Genomic DNA, 13,762 nt, shown 5'->3' with positions numbered 1-13,762 from the left:
TTATAAGCTCTATCATACTTTTTAAATAATTATTTGACATTTTGATTCTCGAGGGCATGCTAGAGAGTAAACAGTCTTTGACCTCTTTAAAAAAATTTCAATTTTTAAACCTTTTTCTAACTTCTAAAATTCGCTGTCTATTAAAAGGGTATTTTGCATTGTCAGTTTTTATTTAGATATTAAATCCTGCTATAGAGTATGAATAATTCTCTCATGCGCTAGAGCTTTTAAAATATTTAAGAGAAATCTTCGTACTTGAATATTTCTTTTAAATATTTTATAAGCTCTATCATACTTTTTAAATAATTATTTGACATTTTGATTCTCGAGGGCATGCTAGAGAGTAAACAGTCTTTGACCTCTTTAAAAAAATTTCAATTTTTAAACCTTTTTCTAACTTCTAAAATTCGCTGTCTATTAAAAGGGTATTTTGCATTGTCAGTTTTTATTTAGATATTAAATCCTGCTATAGAGTATGAATAATTCTCTCATGCGCTAGAGCTTTTAAAATATTTAAGAGAAATCTTCGTACTTGAATATTTCTTTTAAATATTTTATAAGCTCTATCATACTTTTTAAATAATTATTTGACATTTTGATTCTCGAGGGCATGCTAGAGAGTAAACAGTCTTTGACCTCTTTAAAAAAATTTCAATTTTTAAACCTTTTTCTAACTTCTAAAATTCGCTGTCTATTAAAAGGGTATTTTGCATTGTCAGTTTTTATTTAGATATTAAATCCTGCTATAGAGTATGAATAATTCTCTCATGCGCTAGAGCTTTTAAAATATTTAAGAGAAATCTTCGTACTTGAATATTTCTTTTAAATATTTTATAAGCTCTATCATACTTTTTAAATAATTATTTGACATTTTACTTCTCGAGGGCATGCTAGAGAGAAAACATTCTTTGACCTCTTAAAAAAATTTCAATTTTTAAACTGTTTTCTGTCATCTAAAATTCGCTGTCTATTAAAAGGGTATTTTGCATTGTCAGTTTTTATTTTGATATTAAATCCTGCTACAGAGTATGAATAATTCTCTGCTGCTCATATCAGAATGAATAAATCTTTAAACTCAAAACGAATAGCACCCTTCTATTTTTATTGGAGGGTAAATTCGATTTAAGAGGGTCGTTCATACAAATTCGATGATGTCGTGGAAACTAGTTTTTCCCGAAAGAAGTTTAATGTTCCCTCCCTTTCCTCACATATTTTACCTTCGAGTACCCCAATAAAGTGAAGCATGCTTAAGACGTCGAGAGTCGATATAGTTTTTATTTTACTTTGCATTAGAGCGGACGGCCTAAAAATATGCCTCCATTGATTAGAAAATAGCTGTCTATAACTCAACCTGACAGCGAAACCCAATCCAGCAGCTCACGTACACCTCAACTCATTTTACGCCCGGTTGCTTTGTAATTCATGACCTCGGCTGCCATTTGGTCCAAATTATCGTCTGCATTTCCTTCTAGGAGAACGAATATGTTATATATTATATATTTCGGAAATTTGAATTATTACGGAAGATCACTAAGGGTTACATTGTATTGTTTTTTTTTTTTTTAAGTTGCATGCTGCTGATTATAGGATAATAGTAAAGTTTTCCTTCAAAAATCGCCCTTTGCATTTAATAAGAATTTTTGATACAAGCCTTATTATTTTTTTTAAAGATTTTAGTTATTTAAATGGTGCTTATTCTTTTATATTGCCACATTTAAGGGAAATATTTTCCCTCCATAAATATGAGTTCTATAACCGATAAATAAAACTTATTGCTCTCCTTTTTATTTAATCTTTCCATTTTATTCACTTAGTGCAAAAGATTTATTTTGTAGCACCGTTACATTTTATTACCTTAAATAATGTAAGTTTTTTCTTCAAATTAAGCTCAGTGCCATAAGTTCAGTCTGCTTGGACCCGCGTTTTCTAGATTTTAGATGTTTTTCCTTTGATATTAATATCTCGATATTTTTATTAATTTACGACGTTCATAATAGTAATTGCAATGTTTTTTTACTTAAAAATTTATATGATTATTATTTTGTCCAAGCTGACTTTAGATTAGGTTGCACGAACATATGTTTTATTTCGTTTTACTAAAACAATTAGAAGTTAAAAAATAATGAGTACAGGGGGTGGACAAAATAATGAAAACACTAGTGCACTAATATTTTTTTTTATATAACTTGAAAAATACTTAAAAAATTATTTTATAAATTTAAAAGTGTTTAGGTTATGCGATTTCCCATACTTATCAAAATTTAAAGGTTTTAGAGGTTTGAGGGATATCGGCTATAAATTCTATTAAAAATTGAAAATAGCGATTTTGAATACCATAAGCCATAAAAATGTAACAATAAATTTATAACTTGTAACGAATATTTTGGTTATTATACACAATAATTGCACAAAATTTCATATACCTAGCTTAAATATTTATTTAGATATGAACATTTCCTTATAAAAAACTAATTGTTTTTGTCTTACGGTCTTTTGCTACAAATTTAAAAACATTCAATAACATTAAACAAAATTTTTGGAGCAATTTAACATTAAATGTAAAATTATTTCTTTGAAATTTGAGAAAAATTTCCTTAAAATTGCGCAACATATAAGTAATTAAAGTAATTCTTTTATACTGCGCATAAAGGGAAAATATTTGAATATTTTTTTTTCTTAATTTTGTATGGTATCGTATTTGGCAGCTAATAAAAAAAGTCCGATTTGAATATTTAAAAAGTTTCTAGCAATTTTCTAAGTAAGACAGTTAATAATCCTAAGGGTTTTTCACAAATTACAAGTATTTTAAACAAGATTTATTAAAAACGACACAGGCATTGATGAAGATAATTCCTTATAGTAAAGTATCCTTTTTTACCACGTTTACTTTCCTTATACAATTTCATTTTGGTGTATTTACGTTTATTGTCATTTGTTATTTAATTTTGTCGTGACACACAAAAGAATATTTGTTTAAAACCCCTTACCATTCCAGCAACAAAAAAAAACTACTTCGAAAATTTCTTGAAACTTTCTAAATTTTAGAAGCATTCAAATGGGACATTTTTTCTAGTTACCAAATGCGATTCACTAACACAACATTATGAAAAAAATAATTATTTTATCAGTACAAAAGAATTTTTTTACAAATTTTAAAGATTATAAATGAAATATTTGATAATAAAAGATTTGTTCAATTTTATTGAGTATTTTCAAAATTGTAGCAAAAAACGTAAGACAAATTTTCTTTTTAATAAAAATGTCCCTTTCCCCATAAATATTTAAGCTAGGTTTACGAAATTTTGTGCAATTATTGCATATAATAACACAAATAATTGTTGCAAGTTACAAATTTATTGCTGCATTTTTTGTCATAGGGTGTTTTAAAGCATTATTTTCCGTTTGTAATTTATTGTCGCTCCCTCTAGCCTCTAAAAGTTTTAAACATCATTGATATGTTTGAGAAATCGTATGATCTAAACACTTTTAAAGTTATAAAATGATTCTTTGAGTGTTTCTTGAGAAATATGAAAAATTGTATTGGTTTAGAAGTGTTTCCATTATTTTGTCCACCTCCAGTGTCTTCCAAGACGTATATATTTCTCTACAGAACATTTCCCTAAATTTTTGATTCAGTTTACATTCAGTGTTCCAATTGTTCATCAGAATGAACTTTATAATTGCAGTTTATAGACAATCTGACTCGATTAATAATACTTCTGACTTATCTTTTAAATAAAGGTTATGTCCAAGCAGATCAGTAATAGATGCATTCCTATGTATGCTTTCGTTAATATGCAATAAATTTTTTAAAATTTAACTATTTGAATTTATGAAAATTATTTCACTGATTGAAATTCAGGTATGTATTTCGTAAGGATTACATATTAGATAGAGTGCAGGGCAAAATTAGTACATTTTGTTGTCGGCCAGTGGTCGGAAGTATCATTAGTAATTATTGATTGGAAGTACTGAAAGTAGCTACTTTTTTAAAAATTGAAAATTCTATACAATCAAAAAAACTCTTGTTATTATTACTGTAAAACATTTCTTTTTTAGCATTATTAACACTTGGTAAACACTACAGGGCTCATTTCTAAAAGGAAGAAATATTTATGAACTTTTCCAAGCAGATTTAGGTAAAATTTGAGCCCTGCATATAACATTTTAAACTAATAAAATTTAGGGTTGTAATTTTTGAACCAATAAGTCAGCATAAAATTTATATTTGTTAACGTGCGTAACAAACATAAAAATTATTAGTTACAAAATAAATTTGAAATAACTGATAGTATAGTGATGAAATTATGCAAATTAAAAAAAAACTGTAAGAAATTGGCTTGAACTTGAATGAAACCTGCGATAACCAAATTCAGAAAAGCAATATTCATCCTGAATGAAAGTTTTCTTCTTTATACTTATTTAAATTAATCATTAAATGGTTATCTTGCGCCAAAATACGGCCTATATATAATATCGTCCAGTATAAAAAGTGAATATCTATCTCCCTGGTATAAAAAAGGATAATCCTGAACGTAAAATTCGTAATTTTACTTTTGCGTCCAAACCAGCTAATGTTTAAACAATGTGTGTCTCATATGTGATTAGAATAATATATAGTCTGATTTAATAGTATTAGTCCATAATTAAAATGCTGAAAAAATATTTCAATACAGCGTAAAATAAATACAATCTTCAATATTATTATTTTATAATAATATTGAAGAATGCATGTTTTTCAGTAATAAAGTGCATATTATATATATACTAACAATGGGATTTTTTATGAAATAAATTATTCATTGTATTTGGATTTACTTATGAAAACTTTTGTTTAGTTAGAATAATATTTTAAATAGGATTATTATTATTTAGGTTTAGTTCTCATCATTGCTTTTTCTTTTTTATTAAATAATACTAAGAATAAAACTACAGTGTCATAAAATTAATAGTTTTGCTTCGATTTAAACCGAGGATCATTTTATTATTACGCTGAATATTCTATTTATATAAATATATTTTTTTACATTATGGAGTTAATAACAGTATAATTTTTTTCTTAGTTGAATACTTGGTACAACGTACTCATTTAACTTGTATTATTTAAAACTCTTGATTTATTACTTTAATCCTTATCTTAATCATGTCATTTTTGGCCAATGGACTAAAAGAGGATTTATTAGCGTTGGCAGAGTTGTCGATCGAACTAAAGTCAAGTATGACAAAAATCTCACGGTAAAGGGCAATAACAGAAAATGAGAAGTGTGAAGAAGATTTTTCCAAGGAATTATGTTTTACAATTATCCTGGAGAGAAAGAGACGAAAGGGGAGGAAAGGAAGATTCAGTTGAAGGAAGAAGCTGAAGCTGAGGCAAAACGTTAAAAGAAAGAAGGAGAATTTGAGTTGGAGTGACTGAAACTTGAAGTTAAGTTAAACATGACTGTGTACTTTTCAAGCAGAAGGTGCACATCTAAAGTATATTATCTCAATAATTTAAAGATATAATATGAAAGAAGATATTAATTTGTATCTGGTGCTATTTGAATGACAAGCGTTGCAGACTGAAATAGAGCAGGAATATTGGATAACATATTTGTTAAGTTTAGTTTCTTCTGAAATAACTATTGCCCCTGGGACTGACGATAAGATTATGAAGCTTAAGTGTGTTGCTTCACTTAGAATGTACCATCTAAGGTCGCACTTGCTAAAATTTTCAATCGAATTTGCTGTTCCGAATAAGGGTTAAGACTAATTCCTGAAAAGTTTCTATATGTTTTATGAAACATCAAAAACCTGTTGAAGGAACTGGACCAGACTTTTATCACGAACTGTGTATTTATTTTATTGTGATGATAGCAGGATTGAAAGTGGATGTGTTTCAGAAGTTAAAAAATTGATTATAACTGATCAAATGAAGAAACGAGTTACAATTTGTTCTCATAAATTGAACCGTAATTCAGACTGAAACTATTTTTTGATTAGAAAACCTCTAAAGAAATCTTGTTGTTTCTAATGACACTTTGATAAGCTTTCAGCCATTGTTCTGGCGAATTATATCAAGAAGAAGTGCCTTTTGTTTGACAAGAGAGCACCGCAAGGGTGAAAGTGTAACTTAGTTTAGAACCTCCCGTAGATGGCAGTACTACCCCTTTTCGAGAGTCGACTTCCACAACTCTGACATAGATCTGAAGAAGGTGATAATTTTTTCCAGATCGCTAGACCTATGATACTCTTCAACGTCCGACCACAGGACTTAAACAGATTTTACGAGCACGTATCTGTAGAGATAATGTATACTCAGTTGGTTACAGCGGCTTTCGATAATCGAATCCTCGTCCCTCCGGACAGAAATTCCATGATCTAATTTCTGGGCTACCGTACCCTTCAATAGATCTTTACATATATATCTGTAGTTTACATTGACTATATAAATAAATTGAATTAAGCAGTATTACAGTAAGGATTATAAAGTAATAAAATGAACCACCGCCGTAAAATTAAAAAGTTTTTTTATACAAACAATTTCCACATGCAGTTGTAATTTTTTGAACTATTTGGAACTAGTTACAATATAGTTATTTTAGAATTGTAGTACTTTTTTTCTCAGCACAAATGAATTGCACAAATAATTCAGATTTCTTTTGAAAATATTTTCTATTGCCTATTTTTTGTGTATGAAAGAGAATTTGGCAAACGGTTACATTTACTTACTCAGTATACATTGTTAAGTTAAAATATCATAGTAATTTTGCTATAAAATTTAAAGAAAATATTCATTGTGAATTCAAAATAATGTTTTTAGTGATAATTGTTCGAAAATTTTAATTTTTTAGGGAATCGAAAGAAAAAAAGATACACAAAGTAGATGTTTTCAGATTCTAAAATTTGAAAATTTATTCAAACAATAAGTATAAATTTAATCTTTGACTTGTTAGATTATGGAGTCAAGACACGAAAATTTCTTTTAGTTTAAAAAAATATACTATTATTTCTCTCTCAAATTATGCAAACCTAATTATTATTATTATTATTATTATTTAAAATTTTAATTAGAACGTAAGACATGGTTTAATTTCGTTTTCCTATTTCCATATATATAACTAATGCTTTCTTTAAAATTAATTTTTTTAAGTATTTTTACAAATTTAAATTGGTATTTATCTCAAAAACAACTAAAGATACTTTGAAAACATATTTTTAAACACCCATTTTACTTTAATTTGATGTCAGAAAAATAGAACAAAAAGCATGTAGAAAAATTTAAATTTTAATTAATTAGAGTTTTTTTAAATTTTTTTATTAAATTTAAAAAAAAAGTTTTGGAAAATTAAATTAAGAAATCCGGAAGACGAATTAAAGTAGAGGTATTTTTATACAAAATAAGTTAAAAATTGGATAATTAAAGCATAAAATTTTCAGGTTATATCAAAAAATAAAAATAGCCATTTTTTAAAGTTTTATTTTTTAATTCTTTTTTTTTTAAGAATTTGTCCTTACTCATTTGTCAACATTTTTAATGTACTCAACATATGATAAGATAGTACAAAGAGTTTCCAGTGAATAGATGCATTTTTAAAGAGGGGTCCTCTGTACATTTTTCAAGAATGAGTCCCATGTTGAATTCTTTGACTGAAATAAGAGCACCAGAAATCCTATGAAGTAATGTAAAAAAGTCAATAAGCCTTATGCCAATTTTTGACAAAATAGTATTTTCACATTCCTCTTTTGAAATTCAAAAAAAAAAAAAAAAATTCTTTTTCGTATAATTTCGTGTATTTTTTTCCTTAATTTTTAATTATTATGTATGCCTACAAATTTTCATGAAATAAGGTTAAAAAAAACCCTATCATTCTCTTAAAATTCATCCCCATCCCATTATAATTACATTCTTCTTGGAGCACGGTGAGTTAGTAATGACCTTTTCGATTATCCCAACAGGATTTGGATTTGATGTACTATAATAATTAACTTCGAGGCGTGTTCAGACATGTAGTAATTTGAAAAATTAGATAATTTAAAAATCATTAAAACATTTGCATCTCTGGAATTGATTTTATAATCCCATTACCAGGTTTAAATGACGTATACCCCAAAAGGGGGTCTTGTTTTATTGGCAGCATCGAATTCTCCGTCAATTAATTTTTTCTTTTCTTTTTAGTCTTCGAAGACTCAAATTAACTTTCGATTGGCATATGATAGAAGGAATAATTTAATAAAAATAATCAATATCAAATCAAGTATTTATTTTTTTTATCTTTGTGGTTTATTGATTTAATGTTCCGTAACAATATATTTCTTATGGACTTGGGTTTTCAAATTATAAGCTTTCATATACGTAGTTTATAGTATGTAAATAATAATTTTGAAAAGTATCAAGCGATCATCATTAAGGAAAATTTAATTTTTGATGTTCATCACGCATTCTCTCTCTCTTTATTTTATCCAATACATAGCTGAGCAACTTAACTTCTGTTAGTGTTAACTTCTATTTTAATATCTCAAGTTCATCTCTCTATGTAAGCTATAAGCTAATTCTCTCATCTTGATTCCTTCTGGTTTTATACCTTGAATGCATTACGCTTTGAATTTTTGATTTCCCGAATTATGCTTAGAGATTTTTAAGATGTCAACAAATGAAAATGTTCGTTAAGAAAATGTTCCAATATTTTCTCAATAGTTCAATAGTTTCAATAGTTCGTCCATAAATAGAAAGGTTGATTGCTTTTTAAGATAGAGAGAGATAAAATAATGAAAATAGATTACAACTTAGATGTACCAGTTAACTTCCAATTATTGATGAAACTAAAACGGGTGATGCTATTTGATGATTCTTTTTAAAAGGTTGCAACTCCCAGTCACTATGATTTTTATGCTAGTGTGGAAAAAAAATAACGATGATTGAAATGAAAATTATCAAAGTCATTTTGTGGTTGATTTCTACTTTTTTTCTACATTCTGTGATTTCAGATTCTCTTCATATATCATGTATTTTGTTTTCTTATTGTTAATGGTAAATAGTAATTCAGTGAATAAAAAGTATAAATTTTATTTTTAAGAAATTTCAGTTCATAATAAAATGAAATAATGAAGTCTATTATAAAATAAATAATTTATTACAAAAAATAATAAATTATCTAAAAAAATATTTTTTACAGAGGATTATTCAAGGATAAATGAGTTTCCTATTTGTGTGCAAAAATAGTTTGATTATCTTTTGATAATTTCAGAGTTATGGGTAAACAATCACAAAATGTAATTAATTATAAGGGCTTCGCAATTTTGACCACTCTAACAGCTCCTATTTAAATTTAAGGAGCCATATTTACAACACTGCAGCTATTCCTCTTATCACTGTAAAAAATTCCAGATCAAATAACGGTATAAAGTATCGGTTCTTTGGGAGAATCATCCGTATGATCCATTTTACCGGGACAAAAAAAAACTCTGACTTACTGTCACTTTTTACTGTAATATTTATTTAATTAGAGTGATTCAGTGATTTTACGGCAAAAAAATTACTATAAAAAATGATATATCAGATTTTATGTTGTTGTTCAGTAACACGTTCCGGTAAAAATTGATTTGACTGTAAAAAGTACCAGCGCCGTGAGAGTCACTACTTTTTACCGTAATTTGATCCGGAATTTTTGAAATTTTAACTTTAATTGTGAAGAAACCAATTCCGTCAGTATGCTATCTGTGAATAAACTCAAGAAAAATTGGAATTAATTTATCGTGTGGTAAATGATCTAAATTTTGAACACAATATTTAGTACTAGTAAATTTTGAACACTGTATTTAGTATTTAAAATAAAAATCAATTTAAGCAAAAATTTCATATTAGAATCTCAAACGAATAATTATTTTAAGGTTATTTGTTATTTCAAAATAGGCATTCATCTTTTATTTGTAACATTAAATGAGGAAAATAAATGATTTTCTGAATAAAGCTTATTTTACTTATTTATGAAAAGTCTCCTTTCCGATCTACATTTCAATATTCAACAATTGAAATACGTCCCCTATCCTATAGCTGTAATGTCCAGAGAACGTCTCACCGAGAGAGAACTGGAACACATGGATTTGACAGATTCCAAAGAAAGTTCGACCACTATCCACAAGTGGTCCTTTTCTCATTCATTTAATAACTATGGATACAGGCTATTGTCAACGCATCCGGTACACGCGTCGAGGAGTTTTATAATCTCACCCACGTATGAGACGCACATTATTCGAAAAAGTTTTTTTAGTCGATTTTTTTTTAGAAGTCTATTAAATTGGTAGGCTAAAATGTTCTCTAAATATCGATTTCATACTTGCTTACGCTTAATGATCTGTTCTGAAGGGAATTGATTTTTGAAATCATTTGTTTTATACAAATATTTTTTCTTCATGGAGAAAAAAAACTGTGGCAAAATTACCATTGTGTATGGTAATGACATTTCTGGTAAAGAGAACCATAATTCTGATTAATTAAACCAAAATATACGGAATTTAACCAATTCATTTGGTAATTTTTTGTTCATATGATAACTTTTTACTGAAAATTCCGGTTTTCAAAATTATAGTTTTTATTACCACACATTTACTAAGAAATGCATATCTGAAAAATAAATTTTACCGAATAAATGCTTTTAAGGTGTCATGATAAAATTAGCAAATTTCACCACATTTACCAAGCTTTATATCATATCTTAAAACTATATTTTATTGCTTATTTTACCAAAATCATTACCAAAGAGCTTCGTTAATACTTACCAAATTTTTGGGGCTCCAATAGAGTTCGAAATACAGTAAATTTTACCATATTCTGATAGTTCTGACAATACTTTTTTTATTCATCGAATCAAGCAGATTTGCCAGTACTGTACAAAACCCATAATTGGTTCATTTTCCTTTTAACTCTTTTCATTAATTATATCTCAACTACATAGAAAGAACCTCAGTATAGAAGTTTAAACATTGATAAAGTGTGATAAAATAAGATGAAACTATGGCACTTTAGCAGCGAGCAGTGATCGCTCAGTGGTAAAAGACTGTTGGACATCATTGTGTTTGTGTAAGAGTGGGATTTGATATTCATGGTGGCTTGGAGCCCAGCTAGCTTCAGCTCGTTCAGTACCAGCTTGTCAGAAAAGTAAAAAAATACTGTGTGCAGTACTGACCACATCGCTAAAATCGTGACAGTTGGTCATGAAGTTTTGGAGTCTTAACTTAAATGACATCCTTGGTTCGCCAAGAATTGTTGGAGGAATGCTTCATTTTTTATGGAAAGTGTGAATAAAAACGAAGTATACTGAATAACTTTTGATCTAATAATCGGATCTTCACGTTTTACAAAATTTACTTCAAAAATTACATTCTTTAAAATGAAGTAAAATATTGTATACTTAAACGATTCAAAGTGTTTTCGACTATTGTTAAATAAAATAATTAAATATATACCAAGAGTTATTTTTTGCATATCTTCGGATAAACGAATTTTGCAAATTGTGTAAAATTTCTTCAATTCACTTAAAAACCTTTTTAAGATGTGACGAAAAACGCAAAAATTAATATTAAGGGGTCACAATTTTGAATCGCTTAACTGACCAAACTATGGGGATCATATTTTTCAGATTGTGGCTACTTTCTATTTTTAGAGAGACAGAAATCCGACTCTGTGTATTAAGCTTTTGTGTCTGATTTCGTAACTTAAAATATCGTCTGCACTAATTAGCATATATGAGGTCACCCACTCGGACCATTAGAGATCCAATAATTAGAGCAAAAGATATTCAGGGTGGTCCGTTTATTTATTTATTTTATGCTCACTGTACAATGTGCTTCAGCATGAAAAGGCAAACATTTTTGGTAGGAGTTGGTAATAGGGAATTGATGAAATTAAAAATTCTGTCCCAGAGAACGAGAAACAAAGATAATTACGGTATTGGCTAGTAACATCGAACATGAGGCTTTGCCTTAAAATTAAGTAATAGAAGAAACTAAAAAATTACTTCTGAAGATAGGAGCTGAAATGTACAGTTCAGCTGAATTTTTGGGAGAACCATTTGAAAGATTCTTTACATGTTTAATTGCTCTGTTATCAAAGTTGTCAAAAATAATGACTTTTTAAAAAATTAAAATTGAAATCGGATTTTTTTTAAAATTTGATTTTTTTTAACTTTCCTTACATTTACCAATCAAAGTTATGATAGAAAGTACTAACATTATTTAATATTATTCAAACACATTATTATTGCTAAATCATATAATGTTTCTAAAATGGTTAAAAATATTATTTAATTATTGCCACCTAACCGTTGAATAAAATCCTTATTACTCGCCAATTGTAACTGAATTTCATGATTATATTACTTATATGCACTTTTTAATATATTTTATAAGTACTTGTATTTAAATAAATTTAAAACCAAATGGTTAAAATGACATATAAATAATGAAAATTTGATATATAAATAATGAAAAATTATAATTTAAAAGCTTTGTGCCACTTTTATCACATATTCAGTTTTTCTTATCTATTAGTTCATTTTAAACGCCGAATAATACTTTACGAACATCCCGTTTCCATTTTTTTTTCTTAATGAAACCTTCTTTACCGATAAAATAAGGCTTTAAAACATAAAATAAAAAAATTATTACCTTAAGAATATACTGATAAATTATATTGTATACAATTTTCGTCGTCCTCATTTATTGCTTTTAAAAATCAGCAGATTTAAATCAGAGATTTATTTTAAACAATCAGTTGATTTATATTAGGATTTAAATCTGATGATTTACTGTTATAAAGTCTGTTTCCAACTAGCTAAATCTATTAATTTCGTCTTCGGACTTGAAGCTTTGCGAAAAGTTTACAAAAGAAACAGTAAAAGCCTTAATTTCGTTAAAAAGAAATTTACATTGTGCTTTTTAACTTCAATACGGAGCTTTAAAAAGAAAAATATGATATGAAAAGATTAGCTCAATGGATATTTCTATAACTCTTTCATTTTCAGGAATGCCATGGATCCTCGGAATTTGTACGAAGTTAAGTGATAGCATCCAAACTGATATACAATGGAAAACGAACGTCACAGTGAAGAATTGTCACAATTTCTGCGCTTCTTCGAAAAAGTAAGTCATATTTAAACTGTTTTCGATGTCACTGGTATGAAAATCAATCATTGTTACAACTGAATTAATTTTTTAAAATTGTGAATTATTGTAATGATGATATGAGAGAAGCAAAAAACATCATAGTCTTATGTCAATGACTTCATAGTTTTAACCATATTCATCATAGTTTTTGATAGCTCATGGGTTGAAGGTAATCTTCGTTTAAGCAAACTAAAGCATTTCTTATGCATTTTGCTTAGCAATGAAAACTTTAAACCCACTTATCTCAAAACTTGATTTTTTGAGTTCTGCAGCTATTGCAGCCCATGAGCGACATATAGCACAATAAATAAATACAAAAAGGATAAATAGAAAAAAGAGAAAAACGAAGAAAATTGGGAAGTTTCATTTACTGCGCGCATAAGCATTACAACAAATGCGCTTCTGTACAGCAGTAGTCCCGCAGTGGACTGATCGTTAAGACACGCTTCCCAGCAGATCACCGAAGTCAAGCATCACTGGCTAGGGTCAGTGTGCGGGTGGGTGACCACTTGGATCAGTCTGCGTAGGGACCGAGGGTGTGCGGTATTGGTCCTCGTTAAACTGTGCTACCGTAAAGTGCTCGACTTCGCGCGCAGGTCGTCGGGCTACCGAAGCGGGG

The 13,762-nt window shown here is 28.2% G+C and overlaps 1 protein-coding gene across 1 annotated transcript in view; it reads left to right on the top strand.

The window, feature by feature from the left end:
• LOC107437680 (polycystin-1-like protein 1) overlaps positions 1–13,762 on the top strand; it is a 584,482-nt gene that overhangs the window by 20,138 nt on the left and 550,582 nt on the right. Inside the window, exon 2 of the mRNA XM_071186788.1 lies at positions 13,002–13,119. Coding sequence (XP_071042889.1) covers positions 13,002–13,119 — 118 coding nt within the window. The remainder of the gene's footprint in view (positions 1–13,001; positions 13,120–13,762) is intronic.

Source organism: Parasteatoda tepidariorum, chromosome 10, assembly GCF_043381705.1.
Source record: "Parasteatoda tepidariorum isolate YZ-2023 chromosome 10, CAS_Ptep_4.0, whole genome shotgun sequence".
Taxonomy (NCBI): domain Eukaryota; kingdom Metazoa; phylum Arthropoda; class Arachnida; order Araneae; family Theridiidae; genus Parasteatoda; species Parasteatoda tepidariorum.
This window is presented reverse-complemented; position numbering and strand designations above follow the sequence as displayed.